The sequence below is a fragment of the Hemiscyllium ocellatum genome, chromosome 16 (genome assembly GCF_020745735.1).
Source record: "Hemiscyllium ocellatum isolate sHemOce1 chromosome 16, sHemOce1.pat.X.cur, whole genome shotgun sequence".
Taxonomy (NCBI): Eukaryota; Metazoa; Chordata; class Chondrichthyes; order Orectolobiformes; family Hemiscylliidae; genus Hemiscyllium; species Hemiscyllium ocellatum.
This window is the reverse complement of record NC_083416.1, coordinates 581,069-604,281: the sequence shown is the minus strand read 5'-3', so window position 1 is coordinate 604,281 and position 23,213 is coordinate 581,069. Positions and strand designations below refer to the sequence as shown.

General features: G+C 43.0%; 1 protein-coding gene across 6 annotated transcripts in view; it reads left to right on the top strand.

Moving 5' to 3' along the window:
* The window catches only part of nsd1a (nuclear receptor binding SET domain protein 1a), a 322,813-nt gene that overhangs the window by 164,383 nt on the left and 135,217 nt on the right, over positions 1 to 23,213 (top strand). For all 6 annotated transcript variants that reach the window (XR_009645526.1, XR_009645527.1, XM_060836973.1 and 3 more), the window contains 3 exons: positions 4,267 to 4,354; positions 9,652 to 9,761; positions 22,333 to 22,449. Coding sequence is in view for 4 of the 6 variants with exons in the window: in XM_060836973.1 (XP_060692956.1) it covers positions 4,267 to 4,354; positions 9,652 to 9,761; positions 22,333 to 22,449 (315 nt within the window). In the remaining 2 variants the exon portion in view is untranslated. The remainder of the gene's footprint in view (positions 1 to 4,266; positions 4,355 to 9,651; positions 9,762 to 22,332; positions 22,450 to 23,213) is intronic.

Here is a 23,213-nt window from a genome sequence, read left to right as displayed (position 1 = left end):
GTGTGATCAGAAGGTGCCGTGTGTGATGGGAAGGTGCCGTGTGTGATGGGAGAGGTGTTAGGTGTGAACGGAAGGTGCCGTGTGTGATGGGAGAGGTGTTAGGTGTGAACGGAAGGTGCCGTGTGTGATGGGAACATAGAACATAGAAGGATACAGCGCAGTACAGGCCCTTCGGCCCTCGATGTTGCGCCGACCGAATCCTACCTAACCTATACTAGCCCAATAACTTCCAAATGCCTATCCAATGCCCGCTTAAATGACCATAAAGAAGGAGAGTTCACCACTGATACGGGCAGGGCATTCCATGAACTCACAACCCGCTGTGTGAAGAATCTACCCCTAACATCTGTCCTATACCTACCACCCCTTAATTTAAAGCTATGTCCCCTAGTAACACCTGACTCCATTAGCGGTAAAAGGTTCTTAGTATCTACCCTCTCTAAACCCCTAATCATCTTATACACTTCTATCAGATCTCCCCTAAACCTTCTCTTCTCCAATGAGAACAGCCCCAAGTGCCTCAGCCTTTCCTCATAAGATTTTCCTACCATGCCAGGCAACATCCTGGTAAACCTCCTCTGCACTCGTTCTAAAGCTTCCACATCCTTCCTATGTATGGCGACCAAAACTGCACACAATACTCCAGATGAGGCCTCACCAGAGTCTTATACAACTGCAACATGACCTCAGGACTCCGGAACTCAATTCCTCTGCCAATAAAGCCCAGTACACCATATGCCTTCCTCACAGCACTATTTACCTGGGTGGCAACTTTCAGAGATCTGTGTACATGGACACCAAGATCCCTCTGCTCATCCACACTACCAAGTAGCCTACCATTAGCCCAGTAATCCATCATCTTGTTATTCCTACCAAAGTGAACGACTTCGCACTTAGCTACATTGAATTCCATTTGCCACATTTCCGCCCAGCTCTGCAACTTATCTATATCCCGCTGTAACCTACCACTTCCTTCCTCACTATCCACAACTCCACCGACTTTTGTGTCATCCGCAAACTTGCTTACCCAGCTTTCAAGTCCTTCCTCTAGATCATTTATAAAGATAACAAAAAGCAATGGTCCCAAAACAGATCCTTGTGGTACACCGCTAGTAACTGCGCTCCAAGATGAACATAATCCATCAACTACTACCCTCTGTCTCCTTCCAGCCAGCCAATTCCTAATCCAAACCTCTAATGTATCCTCAATGCCATACCTCCGTAGCTTTAGCATTAGCCTACCATGGGGAACCTTATCGAACGCCTTACTAAAATCCATATACACAACATCTACTGCTTTACCCTCGTCCACTTCCTTAGTCACCTTCTCAAAGAACTCAATAAGGTTTGTGAGGCACGACCTGCCCTTCACAAAACCATGCTGGCTATCCCTGATCACGTTATTCCTACCCAGATGTTCATAAATCTTATCCCTTACCATTCTCTCTAAGACTTTGCCCACCACTGAAGTCAGACTCACTGGCCTATAGTTACTAGGGCTATCCCTACTCCCTTTCTTGAACAATGGGACCACATTCGCTATCCTCCAGTCCTCTGGTACTATTCCCGTTGACAATGACGACATAAAAATCCAGGCCAATGGCTCTGCTATCTCCTCCCTAGCTTCCCATAGGATCCTGGGGTAAATGCCATCAGGCCCAGGAGACTTATCTATATTCATCCTTTCCAATATTCCCAAAACCTCTTCCCTGCATATTTCCAGGGCATCCATTCTAATTATTTGTGATTCCATATTCACATCAGCAACAGTGTCCTGTTCCTGAGTGAATACTGATGAAAAGTACTGATTTAATGTCTCTCCAATCTCCTCCGCCTCCACACACAACTTCCCACTACTATCCTTGACTGGACCGATACCTACCCTAGTCATCCTTTTATTCTTGACATACCTATAGAAAGCCTTTGGGTTTTCCCTAATCCTACCAGCTAAAGACTTTTCATGTCCCCTTCTCGCTTCTCTTAGCTCCCAATTTAGCTCCTTCCTGGCTACCTTATAACTCTCAATCGCCCCTACTGAACCTTCACGCCTCATCTTTACATATGCCGCCTTCTTCCCTTTCACAAGGGACTCCAATTCCTTACTAAACCACGGCTGCCTCACAAGGCCCTTTACACCATGCCTGACTGGTACATACCTATCGAGGACACGCAGTAGCTGCTCCTTGAACAATCCCCACATCTCATTAGTGTTCTTCTCTTGAAGCCTGTTTTTCCAATCCACACATCCTAAGTCAAGCCTCACTGCATCATAATTTCCCTGCCCCCAGCTATAACTCTTGCCCTGCGGCGCACGATTATCCCTCTCCATCACTAAAGTAAAAGTCACCGAGTTGTGGTCACTGTCCCCGAAGTGCTCACCTACCTCCAAGTCTAACACCTGGCCTGGTTCATTACCTAGAACCAAATCCAATATAGCCTCCCCTCTTGTTGGCCTGTCGACATATTGTGTCAGGAAACCCTCCTGCACACATTGTACAAACACCGACCCATCTAATGAACTCGAGCTATAGCTCTCCCAGTCAATATCTGGGAAGTTAAAGTCCCCCATAACAACCACCCTGCTACCTTCACTCTTTTCCTGAATCGTCCTCGCAGAAGGTGCCGTCTGTGATGGGAGAGGTGTTAGGTATGATGGGAGAGGTGTTAGGTGTGAACGGAAGGTGCCGTGTGTGATGGGAAGGTGCCGTGTGTGATGGGAGAGGTGTTAGGTGTGATGGGAGAGGTGTTAGGTGTGAACGGAAGGTGCACTGTGTGATCGGAAGGTGCCGTGTGTGATGGGAGAGGTGTTAGGTGTGATGTTGACTAGGTTGTCCCAGAGGGAACGATCTCTGCGGAATGCAGACAGTGGGAGGGAAGGGAAGATGTGTTTAGTGGTAGCGTCGTGTTGGAGTTGGTGAAAATGGCGGAGGATTATTCTTTGCATGTAAAGGCTGGTGGGGTGAAAGGTGAGAACAAGAGGGACCCTATCCTTATTCTGGGAGGGGAGGGAAGGGGTGAGGGTCGTAGCGCGGGAGATGGACCGCAAGCTGTCGAGAGCCCTATCAACAACTGTAGGTGGGAAGCCACGGTTGGAGAAGAAGGTGACCCTGCCTGTATTCCTGATGAAGGGCTTTTGCCCGAAACGTCGATTTTACTGCTCCTTGCATGCTGCCTGAACTGCTGTGCTTTTCCAGCACCACTCTAATCTAAACCCCCGCACATATTAAGAGCACCACTTTGGAAAGTGGCCTCATCGGAACAAATGCGGCGGAAGGGAAGGAACTGAGAGAAAGGGTTAGAGTCGTTACAGGATGTAGGGTGAGAAGAGCTGTAGTCCAGATAGCTGTGGGAGTCAGTGGGCTTGTAATGGATATTAGTGGATAGACTATTGCCGGAAATGGAGATCGAAAGGTCAAGGAAAGGAAGGCAAGTGTCGGAGATGGACCAGATGAAGGTGATGGAGGGATGGAAACTGGAAGCGAAGTTTATGAATTTTTCCAGGTCAGGACAAGAGCATGAAACCACACCGAAATAGTCTGGCTCGTTCCGTCAGTTCCCCGATTGAGTTTGAGTTTAAAAGCTTAAGTGCTAAGGCATCAAAGAAAATCAGAGCTTCCAACCAAAAATATCTCTTTTCCTCTCACTGTTTCTGTATGGAAAAAGACAGAAACATCTAGAAAGTTTAGAGAGACTTCTAACAACAAAATACCTTAGTCCACCTGATCAACCATCGAGTTGAAGAAAGGTCATCGTCGTATGGAAAACCGCATGTCATCAGTGCTAAACATCAAAATAAAAAAGTTTTAACCCACACTTGAACTCAAGACTTTCGATCTGCAAAATTTTATTTATCTTAACTATATTCTTTCTCCACACTCAATACATGTGTCTTTTGTCTGTTTTATTCATGATTAAATGAATCTGTATTTGGGATTTCGGGCTATTGTATAATTTGCATCATTAAAGGTTAAAAATCCTTTCTCTGTCACTTGTTAAAGTCATTATTTACAATAAATAGGATGGCTTTCTGTTATTGATGAAATCTGGTGTGAATTTCCTTTATCGTTAGCCAAAACAATAACTATGATGGTCTTTTTGGGATTTTATACATTGGGATGGCTTATGGAACAGTGGAGCATGTTTATCATGCATTCTTCCTGGTTAAGACTTAACATTTATTTGAGGATCACTTTAATTGACTCCTTACTATTGGACTTTGATGGAGTTGCTAGCTCTCTGAGGCTGAATTGATATTTCTCTCTACAGACCTCTCCACATTCTGAAGCCAGATCTGTAAAGAAATTTCAAAACAAAATAACTGCTCCCTTGCCACAATCTGTCAAACCCGATTCAGGTAAGCAATAATAATCACGTTGCATTTAACAATAACATTTAGGTGTAGCAGCTTTCAAGGAGTAAAAGCAAAGTTACTTTTGAATGTTAGAAATATTTTAGCATTAGAGCACAGATGTTTTGTTTTGTCTTTCACTCCAGCATTGAATGTGATTGAGCAGGGAGGTGGTTTCAGTGGTATTTTCAATGGACCAGTAATCCAGAAACCCATGCTAATATTCTGGGGACATGTGTTCTAATCTCACAACTATAGATGGTTAAATTTGAATTAAATTTAGTAATTCTAGAAATAAAAGCTTGCCTGACGATAACCATGCAAACCATGTTGATTGTCATAAAAACATATCTTGTTTCCTAAAACACATGCTGTTCTGTCAACCCTGTAAGTCCTTCCTACTAAATTCTGGAACCTTTTGAAAATTGAGAGAGCAGACCAAAAGCCATCTAAGCTATGTAGTCATTCTCAGGGAATCAAATCTTACTATGTCCCAGATACCACCATAACCATCTCTGGGTTTATTCCATTCTAGCAACAGTGCAGACTCATCAGAGACGTCAGCGTAGTAGTGTACATTCGGGAGGGAGTTCACTGGAAATCCTCAGTATAAACTCCAGAACCCATAAACTCTTATGGCATCAGATCAAATGTGCAGAAGGCATCTAGATGTGGCAGGAGTACAGAGCTTAGATCTGATCCATTGGTTGCAGGATTGCTTAGCTGTGCCTATTGCATGCTGCTTGACCCCCAACCCTCCCCAATATCCTGCTTTGAACCAGGGTTGATCCCTGGCTTGGTAATAAAAATATATTGATTGAATGATTCCTGACTTGGCTGTGGGACAGCTCTTCCTATTTTGGCACAAGCCCCCAGATATTAATAAGGATGACATTACAAGATCAGTAGTGTGTGTAGCAGGCAGGGGAATTTCAACTGTCTCCGAATACACCGGTAGGAAGTAATAGTGAAAGAAGAAAAGGGTCTTGCATTGTTACAGTGTGCATGGGAATCTTTCTTCATTTAGTTGATTGGAAGTCCAATAAACGAGAATCATAAGTGGATCATGTAATGGGTAATGACCAGAACAGTTTGGAAAAATAACAAGCAAACCATCATGTTAGTAGTATCATTGAGTGATTATAGCACAGAGGAGGCTGTTTGATCTGTTCCAATAGAGGTCTCCAGTGTAGAAAGGTAAAAGTTTCAAATCAAGAGTGACATTTAATTCAAGCAGTGAGAAATTAAAAAGTCCCGGAATTATGTTAAATTCTGTAGGACCCGTTATGGGCTATCCTTTGGAATACAGTACTAAACTGTGATCTCTCTGCTATAAAATTTAATACTAGAGAAAGTACAATATATACAGCTACGGAGAGATTACAGATCTTGAGACATTGGATAAATTGGGTTTTTTTCTGGAAAAGAGAGAACCTACGCAAAGTGTGTAGTTAGGGTGGCATGGTGGCTCAGTGGTTAGCACTGCTGCTTCACAACACTAGGGACCCTTGGTTCGATTCCACCCTCGAGTGACCGACCATTTGGAGTTTGCACATTCTCCCTGTGTCTGTGTGGGTTTCCTCCGGGTGCTCCGATGTCCTCCCACAGTCCAAAGATGTGCAGGTTGGATGGATTGGCCACGCTAAATTGCCCACAGTTTTCAGAGATGCGCATTTTAGATGGATTAGTCATGGAAAATGCAGGATTACAGGGAATAAGCTTGAGGCAGGGTCTGAGTGAGATGCTTTTTTTTAGGGTCAGTGCAGATTTGATGGGCTGACTAGTCTACTTCCACGCTGCAGCAATTTATTCTATGATATGAACCTAATGGAGTTCTTTAAACTAAGGAATGGATTAGACATTGTCGAAGTGGATAGCCATTTGTGATAGAATCCAAAAGTTAAGATTATAAGGAAACATGGATAAATTTGTGCATTCGGATAGGTTTGAAGTGGAATTTGCTTCTGTGGGAAGTGGTTGAGACAGATAGTTTGGTTGCTTTCAGAAAGAACAAGATACGTACAGGAGAGAAAGGCAGTATAAAGATACAGTGAAAGTTGGGTATAATGTGGTTTAGTATATTCTACATTTGTTTACAGCAGGGGCATCTGATGGCTTCCAAAATGGAAGAAAGGTTTATTTAAATTTTAATTTTGCTATTTAAATATAGAAAACTTAAGAATATTAGAATCAGATGTAATGTTATTACGGTTGTTTAAAGATATCTGCAAAGACGTGAGAAAAGCTAGACTTGCATGGAATGGGATTCTGGATCAGTGGTGCTGGAAGAGCACAACAGTTCAGGCAGCATCCAAACTGCAGCGAAATTGACGTTTCGGGCAAAAGCCCTTCATCAATTGAAATGGGAGCCTAGCAGGGAAGATAATGGAGCAGCAATGGACTTTTGGGGGATAATTCAGGAGGCACAGCAGAAATTCATTCAAGGAATAAGAAATAAACCAATGGAGGACGAGACAGCTGTCACAAGGGAAGTCAGGGACTGTGTAAAGCAAATAAAAAAGCATACATTGTGGTGAAGATAGTGGGAAACCTCTGAAAATCAGCAGAGGATAACTAAAAAGCAATAAGCATGGAGGAGGATTAAATGTGAGGGTAAGCTGGCTAGTAATATAAAAGAATATTACAAGGTTTTTTTCAGACATTTAAAAGGTAAGAAAGAAGCAAGAGTGGACATTGGACCATTGGGAAATGAGGCTGCAGCAATAACAATGGGGAATAAAGAAATGGCATAGAAACTGAAGAAGTAGTTTGCATCAGTTTTCACAGTTGAAGACATCAGTAGCATACTGGAACTTGAGGAAAGTCTGAAGATAGAGGTGAGTGTAGAGATGGTGCTGAGAAAGCTGAAAGACTTGAAGGCAGATAAATCATGTAGCTCAGATGGGCTCCAACCCAGAGCTACGAAGGAGATAGCTGAGGAGATTGTGGCGGCATTGCTGGTGATCTTTCAGGAATCACTACAGTCCAGAAAGGTCCAAGAGGACTGGAAATGACTAAAACAAGACTCCTGTTTAAGAAAGGAGGAAGGTAGAAGAAAGGAAACTGTAGGCTAGTTAGCCTGACCTTAGTAATTGGGAAGGGTTTAGATTCAATTTTTAAAGATGATATTGCAGAGTACGCTGAAATATATGGTAAAATAGGGTTGAGTCAGGACATCTTGATCAAGGAGAGATCATGCCTGATACATGTTACAGTTCTTTTGAGGCAGTAATAAGCAAGCTAGACAAAGAGCCAGTGGATGTGATCTATTTAGATTTCCAGAAGGCCTTTGACAAGGTGCCAGTCAGGAGGCTGCTAAATAAGGTAAGAACCCATGTCTTTTAGAAGCAGGGTACTGGCATTGACAGGTGATTGGCTGACTGGCAGAAAACAGAGAATGGGGATAAAGGAGTATTTTTCAGGATGGCAGCCAGTGATTAGTAAAGTTCTGCAGGGGTTTGTATTGGGACGACACTACTCATACACTAGCAATCTGGACAAAGGAACAGAGGGTATTATTGCTAAGTTTGCAGATGACACAGTTAGATGGAAGGACAGGTGGTGAAGAGGAAGTAGAGAGGCTGCAAAATGACTTGTACAGATTCGGAGAGTGGGCAAAAATCTACCAGTTGGAATACAGTGTAGAGAAAGTATGAGGTTGTGTACTTTAGTAGGAAAAATAGAGATGTAGATAATTTAAATGGAGAAAGTTTTGGAAATCCGAAGGACAAGGGAATTTAGGAGTCCTAGTTCAGGATTCTATTATGGTCAACATGCAAGTTCTGTTGGCAGTTAGGATGCAAAAAATGCTACTAATTTTCAATTAATTTCAAGAGGGCTAGAGCATAAGAGCAGAGATCTACTGATGATGGTCAGACTGCATGTCGAATATTGTGAGCAGTTTTCGGTCCTGTATCTATGGAAATATTTATCGGCTTTTGGAGGGGATATAGAGGAGGTTCACTGAATGATTGCAGGGTTGATGGAGTAGTCATATGAGGAGCGGTTGATGACTCTGGGTCTGTACTCGATAGAGTTTAGAAGGATGAAGGAGAATTTGATTGAAACTTAACAGAATACTGAGAGGCCTGGATAGCGTAGACATGGAGATGTTTTCACGACTCACAGAGACTAGGACTAGAGTACACAGCCTCAGAGTGAAGAGATGACCCTCTAGAACTGAGGTGAGGAGGGTATTTTTCAGCCAGAAGATGGTGAAACTGCGGAACTCTTGGCACAAAAGGCTGTGGAAGCTAGGTCTTTGGGTGAACTTAAGACAGAAATACCTTCTTGATTAGTAAGTGGACAGAGGTTACAGGGAGAAGGTAGGGAAATGGCATAGCATCCATGATCAAATGGTGGAACAGACTCGATAGGCCAAATGGTCAAATTCCGCTTTTGTATCTTATGGTCTTAACTCTTTCTTGTTAAGATGGCCGGTTGTAATGCAGTTTCATTTTTTTGGACCCTAATAGTCAAAAAACAGACTTCCCCTATGTGTTGAAAGGCTGAAATGAAGTTTATTCAGCAGTGTTTAGGTAACTATGTCCTCTGGCTGCGATGATTAGTTTTCAGTGATGACTACCATCTTCATTTGTGCCAGTCATGACTAAAGCCAGTACAACATTTTCCCCTTAAAACCCAACGGTTTTTTGGTAGCATGCATGTGTGTTCTCTATGCTACTGATTCAAACCAGTATTGATTATTTTATGAATTTGCTAACAATAAAGTATATTCACTGAATATCATATTGAAATCCATTTCATACATTTGAAATTTGCTTGAGGGTAAAGAGGTGAAAAGTAATTACAGTTTGGGAAGGGGGTGAGCACGTTTGTTGGACCAGATAGCCTGTTTCAGTTACAGTCAGTTCTGCTATAATGCATATTTCTTCAATGCGAATTGGCTTTATCGCGATTAAAGAATTTGGACCATTATTTGTAGAAGGCGAACTTTCCTTACCTGTAATGGCTATACTGCGATTCCAACTCCATTAGTTTAAGTGGCACAGCTATTGTGTGATTTTCTTATAACGTGAGATGGTACAAGAACAGAGCTATTGCGTTATGTCAGAACCAACTGTACATAGAGTTTGTGATTTTGAGATTGGACTTTTTGAATCCTCCTTATTGATTTCGTTCATGAAATGTTTATTCTTTTATTTGTTATATGTCACATGTAGTAGAAAGATAAATAATGCAATTAGTGAAACTAAAAGGATAGAAACTTTTAGCAAACTTACAGGTCTGTTTCTAGCTGACTTTCACATCTCACAACTATTCTTTTTCTCTCTATTTTTTAGGTGAAAACAGCATCTCAAGCAGAAGAACAAGTTGTAAAAATAAGAGACTTCGACAAACATCAACATCCAATAGGAACCAAAGTCGTCTCAGATCTGTAAATGAGAAAAAGGTATTACTTTTTTATTTTAATGAGAATATATTTAAAGAGAGCATAGTAACATTTTCTACACTTGTTAAGATTGGAAAGGCAAATGTGCTACGTGCTTGACTACGGGAGACAAATCATTTGGTTGCCCTGACAAAATTTAGAAAGCTATGCATTAAGACTGCTGAAGAGAGACTGTGTAGTAAGGAGACTAAATTTTGCTGAACAATGCTGCTGGAATAGAGTCCACATGGGAACAGCATTAATATGATGAAGATACAAAAAGATAGAATAAACAATGTAATTCCCAAGAAGGGTGTAACATAACTTCAACAAAAACCATCAGAAGAAACCAATAACATGTTGCTGCAATTTTGAAATAGGCAGTGACATACATGAAAGGAGCTTTGGAACTGCAGCACTTCTGAAGAATCATATTAGACTTGAAACATGAACACGTCTTCTTTCTGCAAATGCTGCCAGACCTGCTGAGTTTCCTGAGCACTTCCTGTTGTTATTTCAGATCTCCAACATCAACCCTTTGCTTTAATTTGAGTGGATTGTCAGGCACAGATAACTACAAATCAATTTAATAGAGCTATCAGTAAAATGTAAAACATTAAAATCATGTTGACGTGCTAATCAGAAAATGTAATTCTGTATAATCTCTGTATAAAACAGTTACAAGTGCAAGAACAGCAATACAGTTTACAATTAAAAGACAGCAGTTCTAAGTGATATAATTTAAGTAGAAATTGATATTGAAAGTCTATGATGGAATTAGTGTTTGTGAAAAGCTATACATGCAGCTCAAGCTCTAACATGTGGGAAAATTAATTTCTTTAACTGGACAAGATCATGAGTATTGCTATAAAGAGAGACACACTGTTAAAGCTTATCATGTTGCATTAATCATGGCGGATACAAGAATACCAAATTTCACAGAGAACAGCAATTTATACTGCATGAGAAAGGTGTCATATAACATAGAAAAATACAGCGCAGTACAGGCCCTTCGGCCCTCGATGTTGCTCCGATCCAAGCCCACCTAACCTACACTAGCCCACTTTCCTCCATGTGCCTATCCAATGCCCGTTTAAATGCCCATAAAGAGGGAGAGTCCACCACTGTTACTGGCAGGGCATTCCATGAACTCACGACTCGCTGAGTAAAGAATCTACCGCTAACATCTGTCCTATACCTACCACCCCTTAATTTAAAGCTATGCCCCCTCGTAATATCTGACTCTATACATGGAAAAGGTTCTCATGGTCAACCCTATCTAAACCCCTAATCATCTTGTACACCTCTATCAAGTCACCCCTAAACCTTCTTTTCTCCAATGAACACAGCCCCAAGTGCCTCAGCCTTTCCTCATACGATCTTCCTACCATACCAGGCAACATCCTGGTAAACCTCCTCTGCACCCGTTCCAGTGCCTCCACATCCTTCCTATAGTATGGCGACCAAAACTGCACACAATACTCCAGATGTGGCCGCAACAGAGTCTTACACCCTGCAACATGACCTCAGGACTCCGGAACTCAATTCCTCTACCAATAAAGCCCAGTACGCCATATGCCTTCTTCACAGCACTATTTACCTGGGTGGCAACTTTCAGAGATCTGTGTACATGGACACCAAGAACCCTCTGCTCACCCACACTCCCAAGTATCCGACCATTAGCCCAGTACCCCATCTTCTTGTTACTCTTACCAAAGTGAATGACTTCACACTTAGCGACATTGAACTCCATTTGCCACCTTTCTGCCCAGCTCTGCAGCTTATCTATATCCCGCTGTAACCTGCCACATCCTTCCTCACTGTCAACAACTCCACCGACTTTCGTATCATCCGCAAACTTGCTCACCTTCTAGCCCCTCCTCCAGATCATTTATAAAAATGACAAACAGCAATTGTCCCAAAACAGATCCTTGCAGAACACCGCTGGTAACTGCACTCCGAGATGAATCTTTACCATCAACTACTACCCTCTGTCTTCTTCCAGCCAGCCAATTCCTAATCCAAACCTCCAACTCCCCCTCAATGCCATACCTCTGTATTTTTTGCAGTAGCCTACCATGGGGAACCTTATCAAACGCCTTACTAAAATCCATATACACCACATCAACCGCTTTACCCTCGTCCACCTCCTTAGTCACCTTCTCGAAGAATTCAATAAGGTTTGTGAGGCACAACCGGCCCTTCACAAAACCATGCTGACTATCCTTGATCACATTGTTCATATCCATGTGTTCATAAATCCTATCCCTTACAATTCTCTCTAAGACTTTGCCCACAACAGAGGTAAGACTCACTGGCCTATAGTTACTAGGGTTGTCCCTACTCCCCTTCTTGAACAAGGGAACCACGTTTGCTATCCTCCAGTCTTCTGGCACTATTCCTGTAGACAACGAGGACATAAAAATCAAGGCCAATGGCTCTGCAATCTCCTCCCTTGCTTCCCAGAGAATCCTAGGATTAAGGATAGTCAGCATGATTTTGTGATCAAGGATAGTCAGCATGGTTTTGTGATCAAGGATAGTCAGCATGGTTTTGTGAAGGGCAGGTCGTGCCTCACAAACCTTATTGAGTTCTTTGAGAAGGTGACCAAGGAAGTGGACGAGGGTAAAGCAGTAGATGTGGTGTATATGGATTTTAGCAAGGCGTTTGATAAGGTACCCCAAGGTAGGCTAATGCAAAAACTACGGAGGTATGGCATTGAGGGTGCATTAGAGGTTTGGATTAGGAATTGGCTGGCTAGAAGGAGACAGAGGGTAGTAGTTGATGGTATAGGTTCATCTTGGAGTGCAGTTACTAGCGGTGTTCCACAAGGATCTGTTTTGGGACCATTGCTGTTTGTCATTTTTATAAATGACCTAGTGGAGGGGCTTGAAAGCTGGGTGAGCAAGTTTGCGGATGACACCAAAGTCGGTGGAGTGGTGGACAGCGAAGAAGGATGTGGCAGGTTACAGCGGGATATAGATAAGTTGCAGAGCTGGGCAGAAAGGTGGCAAATGGAGTTCAATGTAGCTAAGTGTGAAGTCATTCACTTTGGTAGGAGTAACAAGAAGATGGATTACTGGGCTAATGGTAGGCTACTTGGTAGTGTGGATGAGCAGAGGGATCTTGGTGTCCATGTACACAGATCTCTGAAAGTTGCCACCCAGGTAAATAGTGCTGTGAAGAAGGCATATGGTGTACTGGGCTTTATTGGTAGAGGAATTGAGTTCCGGAGTCCTGAGGTCATGTTGCAGTTGTATAAGACTCTGGTGCGGCCTCATCTGGAGTATTGTGTGCAGTTTTGGTCGCCATACTATAGGAAGGATGTGGAGGCATTGGAATGCGTGCAGAGGAGGTTTACCAGGATGTTGCCTGGCATGGTAGGAAGATCTATGAGGAAAGGCTGAGGCACTTGGGGCTGTTCTCATTGGAGAAAAGAAGGTTTGGGGAGATTTGATAGAGGTGTACAAGATGATTAGGGGTTTAGATGGGGTTGACAGTGAGAACCTTTTTCCGCTAATGGAGTCAGCTGTTACTCGGGGACACAGCTTTAAATTAAGTGGTGGTAGGTATAGGACAGATGTTAGGGGTAGATTCTTTACTCAGCGGGTTGAGAGTTCATGGAATGCCCTGCCAGTAGCAGTGGTGGACTCTCCCTCTTTATGGTCATTTAAGCGGACATTGGATAAGCATATGGAGGTTATTGGGCTAGTGTAGGTTAGGTAGGCTTTGGTTGGCGCAACATTGAGGGCCGAAGGGCCTGTACTGCGCTGTATTTTTCTATGTTCTATAAATGCCATCAGGCCCAGGGGACTTATCTACATTCAGCCTTTCCAGAATTTCCAACACCTCTTCCCTACATATCTCAAAGCCATCCATTCTCATTAATTGTGACTCAATATTCACATCGGCAACAATGTCCTGTTCCTGAGTGAACACTGACGAAAAGTATTCATTCAGTGTCTCCCCAATTTCTTCAGCCTCCACACGCAACTTCCCACTACTATCCTTAACGGGACCTATTCCTACCCTAGTCATCCATTTATTCTTGGCATACCTATAGAAAGCCTTTGGGTTTTCCCTAATCCTATCAACCAAGGACTTTTCATGTCCCCTCCTTGCTGCTCTTAGCTTTCTCTTTAGATCCTTCCTGGCTACCTTATAACTCTTAATCGTCCCAATTGAATGTTCATGCCTCATCTTTACATAGGCCGCCCTTTTCCCTTTAAGAAGGGATTCCAATTCCTTATAAAACCACGGCTCTTTCCTCCCTGCCTGACAGGTACATACTTATCAAGGACACTCTGTAGTTGTTCCTTGAACACGCTCCACATATCGATTGCACCCTTCCCTTGAAGCCTATTTTTCCAAGACACGCATCCTAATTCATGCCTCACCGCATCATAATTTCCCTGCCCCCAGCTATAACTCTTGCCCTATAGTGCACACTTATCCCTCTCCATCACTAGAGTGAAAGTCACCGAATTGTGGTCACTGTCCCCAAAGTGCTCACCTACCTCCAATTCTAACACCTGGCCTGGTTCGTTACCCAGAACCAAATCCAGTATTGCCTCACCTCTTGTTGGCCTGTCTACATATTGTGTCAGGAAACCCTCCTGCACACATTGAACAAACACCGACCCATCTAACGTACTCGAGCTATAGCTTTCCCAGTCAATATCTGGAAAGTTAAAGTCCCCCATAACAACCACCCTATTACTTTCACTCTTCTCCTGAATCATCCTCGCAATCCTTTCTTCTACGTCTCTAGGACTATTAGGAGGCCTGTAGAAAACTCCTAACAGGGTGACCTCACCTTTCCTATTTCTAACCTCAGCCCAAACTACCTCAGATGGCGAGTCTTCATCCTTCGTCCTTTCCACTGCTGTAATACTATCTTTGACAAACAATGCCACACCTCCCCCTCTGACCATACTAAAACATTTAAACCCTGGAACCTGCAACAACCAATCTTGTCCCTGTTCTACCCATGTCTCCGTAATAGCCACAACATCAAACTCCCAAGTACCAGCCCACGCTGCAAGTTCTCCTACCTTATTTCGTATACTTCTCGCATTGAAGTATACACACTTCAAGCCATCTTCCTGTTTACAGGCACCTTCCTTCGAGATTGATGCCTGGTTCCTAACCCCCTACACTCCAGGTCCTGCACCCTAAAACTACAGTCTAGGTTCCCATGCCCCTGCAGAGTTAGTTTAAACCTCCCGAAAGAGCACTAGCAAACCTCCCCCCAAGGATACTGGTGTCCCTCAGGTTCAGGTGTAGACTATCATGTTTATAGAGGTCCCACCTTCCCCAGAAAGAACCCCAGTTATCCAGAAACTGGAATCCCTCCCTCCTGCACCATCCCTGTAGCCACGCATTAAGCTGCTCTCTCTCCCTATTCCTCGACTCTTATCACGTGGCACGGGTAACAAACCAGAGACAACAACTCTGTTTGTTCTAACTCTGAGCTTCCAACCTAGCTTCCTGAAAGCCTGCCTAACATCCTCATCCCTCTTCCTACCTATGTCATTGGTGCCAATGTGGACCACGACTTCGGGCTGCTCCCCCTTCCCCTTAAGGACCTGGAAAACACGATCAGAGACATCACGTACCCTTGCATCTGGGAGGCAATATATCAAACGTGAGTCTCTCTCGCCTCCACAAAACCGCCTATTTGTGCCCCGAACTATCGAGTCTCCGATAACTATTGCTCTGCTCTTCTCCACCCTTCCCTTCTGAACAACGGGGACAGGCTCCGTGCCAGAGGCCTGAACCCCATTGCTTACCCCTGGTAAGTCGTCCCTCCCACAAGTATCCAAAACGGTATACTTGTTCTTGAGGGGAACGGCCGCAGGGGGTCTCTGCACTGGCTGCTTCCTCCCAGTCCCCCTCACTGTCACCCATCTGTCTATAACTTTCGGAGTTACTACTTCCCTAAAGCTCTGATCTATGACCCCCTCTGCCTCCCGAATGATCCTAAGTTCATCCAACTCCAGCTCCAGTTCCCTAACACGGTTTTGGAGGAGCTGGAGATGGGTGCACTTCCTGCAAGTGTAATCAGCAGGGACGACCATGGCATCCCTCACCTCATACATGTTGCAAGAGGAACATTGCACTGCCTTCACTGCCATCCCTCTAGAAGTAACCTTTAAAAAAACTAGGTCTAAACTCGAGAATAAGCAAAATGCAGCACTTACCTTCTTACCACAACGGGTCTTATTATTAGGTGAGAGGAAGAGGGCGGGTGGGAGGCTCTACCCCTGTAGTGCCTCGGGTTCCTCTCCTGCGCGCCTTTATAGGAAAACAACTTACCCAGGTAAGCTTGCGCTACACCAGCTTCCGGGTCCGCTCCACGCTTTTTTAAAAAAAAATTCAAATTTAAACCGTTAAACAAACATCACCGATCCTTCAAGCAGCCACTGCCAAACAGCCCTTACCTGCTCTGCTGAGAGAGTGAGGCCGAGGCCTTGAAGCTGCGCGCCTTTATAGGGGAAAAAACAAACAACTTACCCAGGTAAGCTTGCGCTACACCAGCTTCCGGGTCCACTCCGCCCTTTTTTTCAAAAAAAATTCAAATTTTTTGCTGGTTGGAAAGTCTACTCTGGTTGAGGTGTTGGCATTGAGAATACATCAGGAAACTATTGTCCTCCAGGCTTTTGTTTAATTAAAAAAATGCATAACATGTGGATAGACGTGGTGCCATGCAGCAGGACTGCACACCGTTCAAGCTCGGGCAGATACCTGGCCACTAACATCCTGGGAGTCACCAGTGTTGAGAATTCCAACAGAAGCAACCACATGAGTGCCATGGCTGGTGGAGCTGATTGAAGGAGGTATTTTGAAATAAGAGCATCCCATCCTGACTCTCCAGAGTGTTTCCATCATCTTCAAGGACAAGTCAGAGATATGATGGAATACCAGCTACTCCCTTTGATGCAATTACAGCACCTCAATACCATCTAGGACAAAGAGGTCTGTTTACTTGGTGCCCCATCCACCAGTTTAAGCATCTGTCCTCTCCATTATTTGTATAATATGGCTGTAGTACACAAGATATTTAAGATATATTTCAGCAATACTGGCTTCTTTGGCATTACCTCCCCAAATGCAAACCCCACCACCTGAAAGGACAACAGCAATGGGAGCTTTATAATTTCCCAAGTTCCCCTTCAAGCTCTGTACCATTTTGATTTAGCATATGAGTCATAAGGGTTTCAGGAGACACCTGTTAGTACTTTCTCGGGGAAATAAATGCCAACCTTGCCAGTGATACCCTTATAACTTATTCTTAAAACTTGGATTTCTGCAAATAACTATCAAGGTAACTGAAGCTATGTTTTTCCATGGCTGCCACTGACTCTTGTCATCCTTCCTGACTGCTCATCAGTTTAAACCAGATTGTGCTAAAGCTCAGCATCTGTCCAGTTCAGAGCTTACTTCAAATTCCATGCCTCATCTATCATGAACATTATTTATGCAAAAGTAAAATACATTGGGGTTGGAAATCTGGAATAGAAACTAAAAATATTGAAAGTACTCAGCATGTCTGACAGTGTGGCCTTGAGCACCAGATGAAAACTGGTGAGATCCCTACTTCAGGAAGCTTGCTGCATCATGTGCTAAACACCTACTTAACCAACCAGTCTTGGGCCTTTCCTTAGGATTGAGGAAAGTCCAAATGCCAACAGCTGCCAGCCATCTAGAGGCTGGCAGTACTTTTGTACTCTTCCTTCCCAATGAAGTGATGGATGGTACTAATACTACACCTAACAGAGGCCTTGAGAGTAAGAAGGGACGAGAGTACAAGTGGTTGTGTCCAGGAAGGAGGTTGCAGGCAGAGACATCAGCAGGAAAGGCAATGCATTGGAGTGATTGTCAGCAGGTCCTAACTTTTCCTGATGTCAAGTTCCTCAAACAAGCAATAGGTGCTTTTGAACAACAGACTCCCCCATCCTCAGAAACCTACTAGAAAGCATGTCAGGATTAATACTGATTGTGGGAAAAGCCCATTAAGCAGGTGTTAATTGCCCTCAAGAATCTCAATTGGCATCAATGTGGAAACATTGATGGCACACGGTGGCACAGTGGTTAGCACTGCTGCCTCACAGCCTCAGAGACCCGGGCTCAATTCCTGCCTCAGGCAACTCTCTGTGTGGAGTTTGCACATTCTCCCCATGTCTGTGTGGGTTTCCTCCGGGTGCTCCGGTTTCCTTCCACAATCCAAATTGTGCAGGTTAGGTGAATTGGCCATGCTAAATTGCCTGTAGTGTTAGGTGAAAGGTTAAATGTAGGGGAATGGGTATGGGTGGGTTGCGCTTTGACGGGTCGGTGTAGACTTATTGGGCCGAAGGGCCTGTTTCCACACTGAAAGTACTTTAATCCAGCGGTCTTCCCCCATGGGTTTAGCATTGTGCCCAACCAACTCCTGCCCACTGGATTAAGTGGCCCCTCCTACACCACCAACTTTGCTGCAGGTAAGAACAAAAATTAAGCCCAGTGTTTCAGGTTGATGACTTTGCATCATAATTGGGAAAAGTTAGAGATGTGCTGCAGTAGGTTTTAAGCATGTGAAAGGAGGGAGGATGGGATAAAGAATAACAGTAAAGCTCTGTGACAGAATGAAAGTCAGGAAATATTAAATGAGAAAAAAGATTCATGGTGAAAGACCAAAGACAATGATATTGGAAGAGAGATCAAAACAGAATATGCATCTAAAGGCGGTTTGAATAACAGAATCATGAACAGCTGCCATCCAAATACAAAAATGAATGAAAACTCAAGAAAAGCCAAGGCCAGCAAAAAAAAAGGGAAATAAAGCAGGGCAGAGTTTATGTTCTAATGTATTTGAGCTTAATGTTTAGTCTGCAAAAAGGTTGGAAGATATATGCTCTTGAGTTTACACTCTCTCAGAGCTTCCCTTTTGCTAGGTAAGATTTCAACCAATTATGAATGCCTCGATTGACTTTTTGATGCCCCCACTTAAAGCCATTCTTTGTCAAATGATTCTTTGATTTTATTGAAGTATATAAATTCTGAGGGGCCTTGACATGATAGAAGTTGAGAAGATATTTCCATTAATGGGGAAATCTCAAAATAGAGACCATAGTTAAAGAATAAATGGACGCTGATTTAAAACTGAGTTGAGAAGGAAGTTTTCTCTCAGAATTGTGCATGCGTAGAATTCTCTACCGCAACAAGTTGTGGTGGCTGGATTCCTGCAAGTAATTCATGAAGATTTAGATATTTGCGAATATTAAGTTGAGTGCTGCGAGGAGCTGACAAGAAAGTGGAGTTGAGCCCTGCGCCAGATCAGCCATGATTATCTAGAATAGTGAAGCAGACTTGAAAGGGTGAATGGCCAATTCTGCTCCAATTTCTTATATTCTTGTCAAGGGCAATCACTCACTTCATGTCCGGAATTTAACTTTCTTTGTGCGTCTGGACCAAGACTAAAATAAGTCTGGAGCTGATTGTTTCTCATGATATACAAATTGAGTTTGAGCATTAATGAGCAGATTGTTGGTGCATAAGTGCTAGTTAATAGTACTGTCAGTATCCCCTTACATCAGTTTGATAAGTAAGAGTAAAATGGTACAATATGTAGCTGTAGGCTGTGGTTAGAAACAGGAGAGGAGAGATCACACTGCTTGGAATTTTTTAAAGGTCTCCGCAGAGTTCCGGGGGGGTGGAAGAGAGGATTGGCAAAATTATTCTGGGTAGGATGAAAGGAAAAGGGTGGTCATGATGGGGGACTTTAACTTGCCCGACATTGACCGGAAATGCTATAACTCTAGTATGTCAGATGGATAAGTTTTTGTTCAATGTGCACAGGAGGGTTTCCTGACACAGTATGTCGAAGGGCCGACAAGGGGGGAGGCCACACTGGATCTGGTGCTTGTTAGTGAACCAGGCCAGGTGTTTGATTTAGTTGTAGGTGAGCACTTTGGAGAGAGTGACCATAATTCAGTTACGTTTAGTTTAGCAATGGAAAGGGATAGGTACATGCCACAGGTCAAGAGTTATCAATGGGGCAAGGGCAATTATAATCCAATTAGGCAAGAATTAAGATGCATAGAATGGGAGAAGATTGAGATACGCGATATTAGACTAGAAAGAATTGAGGTTAGTTACGGACAGGTGTTATCAATTCTAGAAAGAGTGAAAGTAGACAAGTCCCCTGGGCCAGATGGGATTTATCTGAAGATTCTCTGGAAAGCTAGGGAGGAGATAGCAGAGCCTTTGGCTTTGATATTTGAGTCGTCATTGTCTACAGGTTTAGTGTAGGACTGGAGGATTGCAAATGTTGTGCCCTTGTTCAAGAAGGAGAAAGTGAGCACTGCAGATGCTGGAGATCAGAGCTCAAAAATGTGTTGCTGGAAAAGCGCAACAGGTCAGGCAGCATCCAAGGAGCAGGAGAATCGACGTTTTGGGCATAAGCCCTTCTTCAGCCCTTGTTCAAGAAGGGCAGTAGAAATGGCCTAGGTAATTATAGACAAGTGAGCCTTCTGTTGTAAGAAAGGTTTTGGAAAGGATTATAAGAGATAAGATTTATAATCATCTAACAAACAACAATTTGATTTCAGATAGTCAACATGGTTTTGTCAAGGGCAGATTGTGTCTCACAAACCTCATTGAGTTTTTTGAGAAGATGAGCAAGCATGTAGATAGATGAGGGTAGGGCAGTTGATGTGGTGTACATGGACTTCAGTAAAGCCTTTGATTTGGTAGACTGTTGAAGAAAATGCAGAGACATGGGATTGAGGGTGATTTAGCAGTTTGGATTAGAAACTGGCTTTCTGAAAGAAAGTGGTTGATGGAAAATATTCAGCCTGGAGTCCAGTTACTAGTGGTGTGCCACAAGGATCTGTTTTGGAACCAAGGCTGTTTATCATTTTTATAAATGACTTAGATGCAGGCATTGGTGGATGGATTAGTAAATTTGCGGGTGACACTAAAGTCGGTGGAGTAGTGGACAGTTTGGAAGAATGTTACAGGTTGCAGGGGGATTTGGATAAACTGCAGAATTAGGCTGAGAGGTGGCAAATGGAGTTCAATGCAGCTAAATGAGAGGTGATGGACTTTGGGAAAAATAACAGGAAGGCAGAGTACCGGGTCAGTGGAAAGATTGTTGATAGTATGGATGTGCAAAGGGATCCATGTACATAGAGCCCTGAAAGTTGCCACCCAGATTGATAGTGCTGTTAAGAAGGCATACGGTGTGTTTGGTTTCATTGGTAGAAGGATTGAGTTGCAGAGCTGCAATATCATGTTGCAATTATACAAAACGCTAGTGTGGCCACACTTGGAAAATTGTGTACAGTTCTGGTTGCCCCAATTCAGGAAGGATGTGGAAGAATTGGAAAAGGTGCAGAGGAGATTTATCAGGGTGTTGCCTGGTCTGGAGGGAAGGTCTTAGGAGGAAGGGCTGAGAGACTTGGGTCTGTTGTTATTGGAGAGAAGAAGGCTAAGAGGGGATTTGATAGAGACATACAAGATGATCAGAGGATCAGATAGGGTAGACAGTGAAAGTCTTTTTCCTAGGATGATGACGTCAGCTTGTACGAGGAGGCATAACTACAAATTGAGGGGTGATAGATTTAAGACAGATGTCAGAGGCAGGTTCTCTACTCAGTGGTAAGGGTGTGAAATGCCCTACCTGCCATTGTAGTTAACTCAGCCACATTAGGGAGATTTAAACAATCCTTGGCTGAGTACATGAATGATGATGGGTTAGTGGAGGGGGATGAGCTGAGAATAGTTCACAGGTTGGTGCAACATCGAGTGCTGAAGGAAGGGCCTGTTTTGTGCTGTATTGTTCTACGTTCTACAGCTATTTCAGATTGCCTGTGATTAATATACAGGACATATTTGGGTAAGTTTGCACTTTATCTGGGAATTGGCAGTTGTCAACAGCTTGGCTGGAAGCTTAAGTGGTTTTGGTTACATGTTCAATACTACAGTTAGGATGTCATCAGCATTTATAGACTTTGCTGTATTTGTGCATTCAACCATTTCTTGAATTGACAATGAATAATAACCATGCATAACTCTGTAGTGCATGAGCATGGCTGTATACTACTGGACATATTTGTACCGCTTTATTGCTTTTCACAAACGAATGCATAAAAATAATGAGCAATATTCTTATTACTTTTAATTCTACATCCAAGTCTTATTTTTCTATTAGCTTGAATGGCTTTCTTTCTTCCTTTCCTGGTAGTCCTTTCGTGTTTTAATTCTTAAAAACAACTGATTCTATCAATAGAAATGTAAATGTTTCAGTATCTGTATTGGCACCAAAATAAATAAATTTTTAAATCATTTTCTGCTAGCAACAAGTCTGACAATGTTTCCCTTTAAAAATTATTGTTTCCATGAACTTTGATGAATTTTCAAAAACGGCCAAGGCATTCACCTAATTATAATTAAATGCATAACATCTTTTATTGTCTGAGGAGTCATAACAAAACAGGTATTGTGCAAAGAGTTTTGTCATTCTACTATTTCCAAATGAGAAGTGTACAAGTGTCACTGAATTGTCCTTTTTATTTTTTTTTATGGTTGTCATCCTGTACCAACCATACAGAATGATACTCAGCCAGACTCTGCAGATGAAAATGACTTAGATCTGTTTTTATCAACATCAAGGAAATCACAAGTGGAACGTGGTGGAGGGGCTGCAAAGAAAGAAAATGTCTGCCAGGTATGATATGTAAAATTTGCTTATAGTGGTTTATGCTGTTGCTTACACCTTGGCTCAGTTGGTGGCTCATTGTGTATGGGACAGAAGGTTAGGGATTTCAGTCCCACTTTTGAGGCTTGAGACAAAAATCTAGACTGATGCTAAAATGCAGCACTGAGGACATATGTTACAAATGTTGCTGAACAAAGAGACCTTAGAATGCAGGTTCATAGTTCCTTGAAAGTAGGTCATTAGGATTGCGAAGAAGGCGTTTAATATGCTTTCCTTTATTGTTCAGAGCATTGACCATAGGAGTTGGGAGGTCATGTTGCGGCTATACAGGACATTGGTTAGGCCACTTTTGGAATATTGCATGCAATTCTGGTCTCCTTCCTATCTGAAGGATGTTGTGAAACTTGAAAGGGTTCAGAAAAGATATACAAGAATATTGCCAGGGTTGGAGGATTTGAGCTAAAGGGGGAGGCTGAACAGGCTGGGGCTGTTTTCCCTGGAGCATCGGAGGCTGAGCAGTGACTTTATAGAGGTTTATAAAATCACGAGGGACATGGATAGGAAAAACAGACAAGATCTTTTCTCTGGAGTAGGGGAATCGAGAACTAGAAGGCGTAGGTTTAGGGTGAGAGGAGAAAGATATAAAAGGGACCTAAGGGGCAACGTTTTTATGAAAAGGGTGTTGAATCTATGGAATGAGCTGCCAGAGGAAGTGGTGGAGGCTGGTAAAATTACATCTTTTAAAAGGCATCTGGATGAGTATATGAATAGGA